We start from the raw sequence: 7,497 nt of genomic DNA, 5'->3' as shown, positions 1-7,497 counted from the left end.
CCATTAAAATATAGCAAGTATATATTTATTTATAATTTGATATTTGATTTGGCATTTATCCCCCGTCTATGTTAATAGAAGAACCTGATTGATTTTTTGGACTAAATTAAAACAATTTTAAATATTTAAACTAATATAAAATTTAAGTAATAATTTAAGGATGTCTAGCAGAATCCTTTTATTTTCGACCAACTAAAAAGAAAAACTGAAATTCATTGATTATATAAAAGAACAAAGAACAAAAAAGAAACAGAGAAGCATAAAAATAGGCTTTTTTGCTCTTGTGATCAAATCTCGACCGTCGGATTAAGCCGTCAATAATTTGTTTCTTTTCCTATATAATCCCCCCTCTCACATTCTCTTTCAAATTAGTTCATTTCTCCTGTAAAGTGTTAAGAGATTGTAAAGCTCCGCCTTTTTTTTTTTTTTTCCCTTTTTTTTCTGTCGTTCATTTTAAGCGACGGATTTAAATTTTCCGGCCAAATTTCCGGTCGGTAAGTTTCTCAATTCTTGCTTTTTTTAAAAAAATATATATTTTTGAGTTGTTTTCGTTAATTTTTTAAAGAAAAATTACAAAGATTGAAATGATATATGCGTGGTGGACACTTTGCAGAGATTTAATAATAATAAAAGGTGAATTGTTTTTAATGATGTATGTGTGTGGTGGACACTTCGCAGAAATTTATTTACTTTTTTAAAAAAAAGTGGGTAAGGTTTTCTCTTTTGATCAATTGGATTGGTTCTTAGGTTAAAAAGAAAATTAATTTATTAGTTATCGAATTGGATTTCAATGTAAGAATAAGATTTATGATTCAATTGTATATTTCTTTTTTATTTTTTATTCTTTGCGATGAAATTTTTTGACTGAGATCTGTATTTTTTTTGAAAGCTAATTATTTTGATTTCTAATAAATGTTGTGAATGAAATTTGCAGGTTTAAAATGGTTTTTTCAGGCAGAAGAATATAGTGAAGCCTAGGCGCTTTAAGTCTAGGAACTTCTTCTTCTTCTTTTTTTTTTTTGTTTAAGTTTTCTTTCTTTCCTTAAAAAAGAAAAAAAAAAGAAAAAGGTTTCCCAGTAAATGGGTTGCTTTCATTCTAAAGTAACAAGGCAACATCCTGGGTATGAAGATCCTGTTACTCTTGCTTCACAAACTGCTTGTAAGTTTGTTGACTATTTGAACTTTTCTTTAATTCATTGAATGCACCCAATTGTTTGATTGTTCTTATGGGGGTTGAAACAATGATGTTCCATTGCTTTTGCTTCCAATTATGAAGGGAAATTTGCTTACCTTGTGTTGCTTTTATGCTGCAAAATTGATTACTTGGTTTGTTCTTGTGTATATGCAGTTAGTGTTAGTGAGGTTGAAGCACTTTTTGAGCTATTCAAGAGCATCAGCAGTTCTGTGGTTGATGATGGTTTGATTAGCAAGGTACAGTTCTATGATTCCTTTGTAATACCATGGATCTTTTACTTTTTCTTTAATGTGGTTATAAGGATCATTACATCTTATGCATGTGCCTATCAACTTTCATATGAGCTGTGTACTTGAATTGGTCTTGGATAAAACCATTAGGTCCAATGAGCCGAAGCAAACAAACTTTGTAGCTTATTGTCGGACGTGGCATTTGGTATTAAAGTTGGCTATTAGAAATGTGCCATTGAGGATGTTGGTCCTTGTTAGAGTGGGGGAGGATTCATAGTCCTAGAGAGGGACCGTGAATCTCATATTTCTCGTGTACTAGAGTTGGTTTTGAGATATAAGTGCTCACAATACCTATAACTTTAACTTATGAAGTGCCTTTTGTGGATAAAACTATGTGGCCTAATCGGTAATGCCTTGCAAGGTGGTGTGGATCATGGCAGCCTGTGTGATTTTGAGTTGTTTTGCATTTTCTCATTGACTTTGCTATTTAAAGATCTCTCCATTTTGAAAAGAATTGGAGTTGCATCTCGTTTATATTTCCGTTATTTGTCCTCGTCCCTCCCACTTTCTAACTACGAGGGGATTTGTTTATTTTTTTCTCATTATTCCTTCTCTGTCAAAATGGAACATTTGTGTGTCCAATTTAACGCTCATCTATTGTTGTATATACAGGAAGAATTTCAATTAGCGCTGTTTAAGAATAGGAAGAAGGAAAACATTTTTGCAAATCGGGTAAAGTAGTTTCTTCTTTTTATTGTTATGTAAGAAATTCAATATCACTTAAAGGTTGAAGTTTCACTTGTTTTGTCTAAAATTTCTTTGATGGGAATGTTCCTTTTATATTCATCCATCCTTCTAATACAATGTAGATTTTCGATTTATTTGACGCCAAGAAGAAGGGAATCATTGATTTTGGTGACTTTGTTCGAGCACTCAATGTCTTCCATCCAAATGCCTCACAAGAGGATAAAATAGATTGTAAGTAAACAGTTGATATAATTATCTCGAATTACACAAGTTGTTTAATCTTCCTTCTCTTTTTAAACTTAATGGTTTTAAATTGCAGTTACATTTAAACTTTATGACATGGATGGAACTGGTTTTATAGAGCGTCATGAGGTATGTTGGGATTGATATGTTGGTTGTTTACATATGATGCTATTACATGGATTTACTTTTTCATTCAGTTATATTTTTCATACAAACATGGTTTATGTGATTTTGGCACAGGTCAAGCAAATGCTGATTGCTCTTTTATGCGAATCTGAAATGAAGTTAGCTGATGAAACCATCGAGGCAATACTTGATAAGGTGAGAGCTTGTTGTGTAAAATAAGTGTTTATGAAACTATTGAGAAGAAAATTGATCGTGCCGGCAAATCTTATTGAATTAGTAGTTGGCTAACCTATTGATTGCCCGGAATTATTACACTATCGACAATATCTTTATATGAACACCATCAGTTAGATGGTTTCATGGGATTATTTACATTTTGTGTTACTGAACTTAACACCACTTTCATGTAAACCATAAATATTCCATTTCATTAAATTATATTGTTGAACTTTTACTATTAGCTAATTAGGTTACTTGTGCTCACTACGTAAGGCATGCGTGCGTGACTTATTTTCTAAATAGAATCGATTTTGGGATTTCATAGTGTCATGTGTAATGGGAATAAACTTTTCCATTAGAATTACTTAACGAAGTGCTCGTAAGTGACTTCAGTTCAGTGATGTAGTTTGATGAAATTAAGATTTTATGACAGTTAATGCCACCAAGATTGTAAATTACCTGGTTTCATGTGACTGTTGATTTGAGGCATTGTTTCTTAACTCTTTCTTGGGAATTGTGAACAGACATTCTTGGAAGCCGATATTAATCAGGATGGGAAGATAGACATATCAGAATGGCAAAACTTCGTCTCTCGTAATCCATCCTTGTTGAAAATCATGACCCTCCCATACCTCAGGTACGCGTTACCAGTCTCGTAATCACCTTTACTTGGAAAAAAAAAAAAAAAAAACCTTTACTCACCCATGGTGTAACATCAACTATGCAGGGACATAACAACAACATTCCCAAGCTTTGTTTTCAATTCTGAAGTAGATGAAGTTGCCACTTGATTTGTATGTGGTGGTTCATGCATTTGGTTGAATTTGAAACACACTTTTTTTTTTATTTTGGTGGCATGATTTGTTGAAATTGAGCTGTCATTATGTGAAGATATTGCCTAGTTTTTGGTACAAGGCTTAAAGCTTATAATGTTTGTAAAGGGTAGTAGCTTAAAAAATAGTTGATTGTATAGGCCATTCTCATTTAACCTTTTTTCTTAGTTTAAGGTTTTCTCCATTTTTAATCATATTGATCTGTGGTAATGCAGTGTCAGTTTCAGAATTAGATTTTGTGTTTATTTGGGGGTGGATTGCTAGAATACTAACTAATACTGCTTGTAATTCTAAGAAAGGACTAAATAGCAAATATATTAAAGAAAAAAAACGCCCTTAAACTAGTATATGATCGTTCAATTACGTACTTGTCTTTATATGGTTTTTAATAATGTTTGAACTCCATCGGAGAAGAATAGTGACAACGAACATATACGGATAGATTGAATTGGATTTTTTTTATTCAATCATAAATCCGATTTTGGAAACACTAGATTGATGCATTGTTTTTGTGTATTAAATATAAATCTAAAATAAAAATAAAAAAAATTTTGAAGTTATAAAATAATTGTGTAATTAAAACTGTTCTAAATTTAAGAAAGAAAATGATACTGAACTTCTGTTGACAATTTAATCTCTAAGAGCAATTTTATTTTTAGTTATAACATAAAACTTTAACAAATAAAAATATTGAAGTACTTAAATACAATTTACGTTTTTAATATATTATCCTATCACCGACAAGTTAATACAAAGTTAGACATGTCCCACGATTCTCGCTCATTGACTCCCAAACTCAGCTACGCGAACTGAAATAGTTATGGTCGTGTTTGACTTTGTATGTTCTGTTGTTAAAATAGATTTGACTAAATAAATTAACCTTTTAGCCAATCACTCAAAACCATTCATCTCCAAGTCCAAAGGTTTCTGCCAATGTCTAGCAATGAACTTTTTGAATTGTGCATTAACCTTGGTGGGCAAAGAAGTGTTATATGCAAAATGGACAATCGAATAGAGTAGATATGTTAAAAGGAAGGCACTTGAGAGTGTTATAGTGTGACTTATCACATTTGTTTGTTGTAGGTTACACACAACTAACAGCTAATAGGTAAGGTAGTCTGCAAACCAGAGTTGTAAACAATACTTAAAAGTCCACCTAGTGTTCAACGTAAGTGTGCTCAAGTCTTTTCGTGAGAATCAGGGGATCTCAATCGGGACAAGTTGTAATGAGGTATTGAGATGTATAGCGTGGAGAGACAAATCAAATTATTCAACAGAAAAATTATAAGCTGAGGGAACTATCCAATAGCAAGATCAGTTGGGAATTAGCCGAGGTATTGTGGCAGTTCCGAGATGAGATGGATTGATATTATTTTAAGAAAGCAATGGAAATGTTGCTAGAACAGTTGGGGGAAAATGTCGTAGGCCGAGCACAAAAACTTGTGACCAAGGTGTGAACTAATGGACTAAGTCGCTCTTATGATTTGGGGTCACTTTGACCCATCTTGCTTAGTATTTAGAATTTTCAAAGCTCCTCTATATGAAGTTTGGTGAAAATGTAGATACTCTAGTAAGTTGTTTTTTTATCAGAGTAACTTTATAAGATAAGATTATTGAAAGTTTAAATTTCTTAGTACTCTATCGTGTAAATAACTTGAATGTAATTCACTAATATAATGAATTATTATAGAAAACTATTTAAGAATTATAAGAAATTATATTATAATGGCTACTATTATATATAAGGTAAACTATTAAAATACTCATTTTGTTTCCTTCGGATTAAATTTTAGTCATTTATGTTTGAAATGTTACGTTTTAGTCACTTACGTTAACATGTTTTAACATTTTAGTTATTGAGCCGTTAATTTTCGTTAACGGTGTAATGGTAAAATGACATGGCATGTTAAATCACCATTTCAAACAAAAATTTTAAGTTAAATTATACAATTAGTCCTCATATTTTTTCATTTACCTATAGATAGTAATTTATACCTCTTAATTTATATTTTGTTACACAAATTCCTAATTTAATTAATTTTTCAATATATAAAACAAGAATCGGATACATGCACTGATGGGTGGGTAACACTAAATTGAGTTCAATGCAGAAAAAAAGGATTCAGCGATTGAAACAATGCAGCGTTGTTCGGTTTATGAACATTATTTTCTATTTCTTTAACTTTAGCTATACATTTTCCATTCCAGTGTTCCATACCAGTTCTTCCTCCTTTTGACTTTCACTGTTGTATATAAGTGTCCCTAGCCCCCTGCTCAATTCCCAGAATTCCTTAAAAGCCACAAAGAAAAAGAAAAAAAAAAATGCAGATCCTGATTGATTTGAGGTATGCAATCCCTCCATTGGTGAATGTAATCCGGTTTCTATTGGTAGCATCCGAAAACGACTCTGCATTTGATTTACTTTCTGATTCCCTACCAGTTTCCACCTCTATACTTGTCTTCTTTGCCTTGTTTGTTGCCATTATGTTAATGGGAATCTTCCTCTACTTCTCTGTTGAAATCCCTCTCACTCCCCATCCTATCAGCTTGACAGCTCCAGGGTTTTCCATTGCCTTTTTCATTTCTCTCCTTGCCTCAATCTTTCTTCCCTCTTCACTCTTCTTGGTTACCTATTTATTCATCGTAGTCACAGTTCCTTGGCACAATAAACTATTCCATCAATTTATAGGCTTTCTTCGATTGTTTGCTATAACAATTCAAGCCATTGCGCAGCATAACCATAATATCCCAGCACAAGCTCCTCCTCCTCCTCCTCAGGTCCTTGAGCTTCAAGTTTGAACAGTGGCAAATATTGAAGGAGAATGATAGCCCTTGCGGAGTTCTGAACTGGACTGCATGTAGTTAATAAAAGAACGCATCTATACTAAAGAAAGGAATAACTCTAGTATGACAATACAAGCACAGAGACCCAGGCCTATGGTTTAAAAAACTTGATACAGAAGTCCACGTATCGCAAGAGACCAACAAGCACGACCCAACTTTACTAGAGGTGCTTATGAACTAAGCTAGATAAAGTATTTAGATTAATTTTTTAAGTTTAAGTTCGACTTGAGCTGTAAAATTAGTTTATTTTTTATCCAAGCCCAAACTAATTTAAAAAAGTAAATTTGAACTTGTCCATATTTAATTTTTTAGATTAATTTTATTTAAAAATAAAATTTTAAAAATATAATACACTAAAAAGTATTAAATAAAAGTTTTCTAATACATTAAAATACATTAAAAGTATTTATATAAAAAACACTATTATAAATATAATACATGTTTTATTGTATTAAATATAATTTTAAAATTTTATATTTTGGGTTGGATTATTTAGTAAAATTTTTTTAAAGTTTTGAGTAATGGACTTAATTGTTATTGGGTTAGTAATTTAATATAAGTATAAATATATAAATATATATATAATTATTATTTAACTTATGTAATTATTTTACTTAAACTCATTTTTCAGGCATCGTATTTTTGTCCAAACTCTTCTATTTTTCAAGTGATGACCTGACCCATGAATAAGTATAAATTAAATAAAAAAAACAAAAGTACCTCAACATGAAATGTTATGATTTTGAAGCATTAGAAGCATCTATTGAAGTAGCCAAAATAGAATGCTCAAATTGCAAGGTGAACAAAAGGCTTTTGCATCATGTGGTGTTTTTTCTATGAATACACAAGACAAAGTTTATCTTCAAGACTAGCTTAGCTCACATGGGAGAACTTGAAACTCTTTAGTGGACATTATTGCTTGTGGGTCAATGGATTCAAACATTGGCTTCTAAAAAGGTGGGAACACAAAATGATAAATCTTAGCTTTGGATTTGACACTTCAAATTGAATGAACATGTTCTCTATGAGACAATTTAACTAAATAATGCCAACGCCAATC

At 31.6% G+C, this 7,497-nt stretch overlaps 1 protein-coding gene across 4 annotated transcripts; it reads left to right on the top strand.

Moving 5' to 3' along the window:
• The first annotated feature begins 213 nt into the window (after window positions 1-213).
• Window positions 214-3,825, top strand: LOC108480306 (calcineurin B-like protein 1). Of its 4 annotated transcripts, none has more exons than XM_017783256.2 (9): window positions 214-494; window positions 935-1,159; window positions 1,349-1,431; window positions 2,098-2,157; window positions 2,295-2,403; window positions 2,492-2,544; window positions 2,656-2,736; window positions 3,285-3,397; window positions 3,488-3,825. In XM_017783256.2, exons 2-9 carry the CDS (start codon window positions 1,081-1,083, stop codon window positions 3,549-3,551), a joined length of 642 nt encoding a protein of 213 aa, XP_017638745.1. In that variant the 5' UTR covers window positions 214-494; window positions 935-1,080; the 3' UTR covers window positions 3,552-3,825. The 4 variants fall into 4 exon arrangements, with proteins under 4 accessions (XP_017638745.1, XP_052881704.1, XP_052881702.1 ...); XM_053025744.1 differs by having other exon boundaries at window positions 238-490; XM_053025742.1 differs by lacking the exon at window positions 214-494 and adding an exon at window positions 602-708.
• Window positions 3,826-7,497: the final 3,672 nt, after the last annotated feature.

The sequence above is a fragment of the Gossypium arboreum genome, chromosome 1 (assembly GCF_025698485.1).
Source record: "Gossypium arboreum isolate Shixiya-1 chromosome 1, ASM2569848v2, whole genome shotgun sequence".
Classification (NCBI taxonomy): Eukaryota; Viridiplantae; Streptophyta; class Magnoliopsida; order Malvales; family Malvaceae; genus Gossypium; species Gossypium arboreum.
This window is presented reverse-complemented; position numbering and strand designations above follow the sequence as displayed.

Excerpts from the sequence above, each read along its gene's own strand:
- LOC108480306 (XM_017783256.2), top strand. The coding sequence starts at position 1,081 with ATGGGTTGCTTTCATTCTAAAGTAACAAGGCAACATCCTGGGTATGAA. Across the intron at positions 1,432-2,097 it reads ATGATGGTTTGATTAGCAAG|GAAGAATTTCAATTAGCGCT; the intron begins GTACAGTTCTAT and ends TTGTATATACAG. Across the intron at positions 2,158-2,294 it reads AAAACATTTTTGCAAATCGG|ATTTTCGATTTATTTGACGC; the intron begins GTAAAGTAGTTT and ends AATACAATGTAG.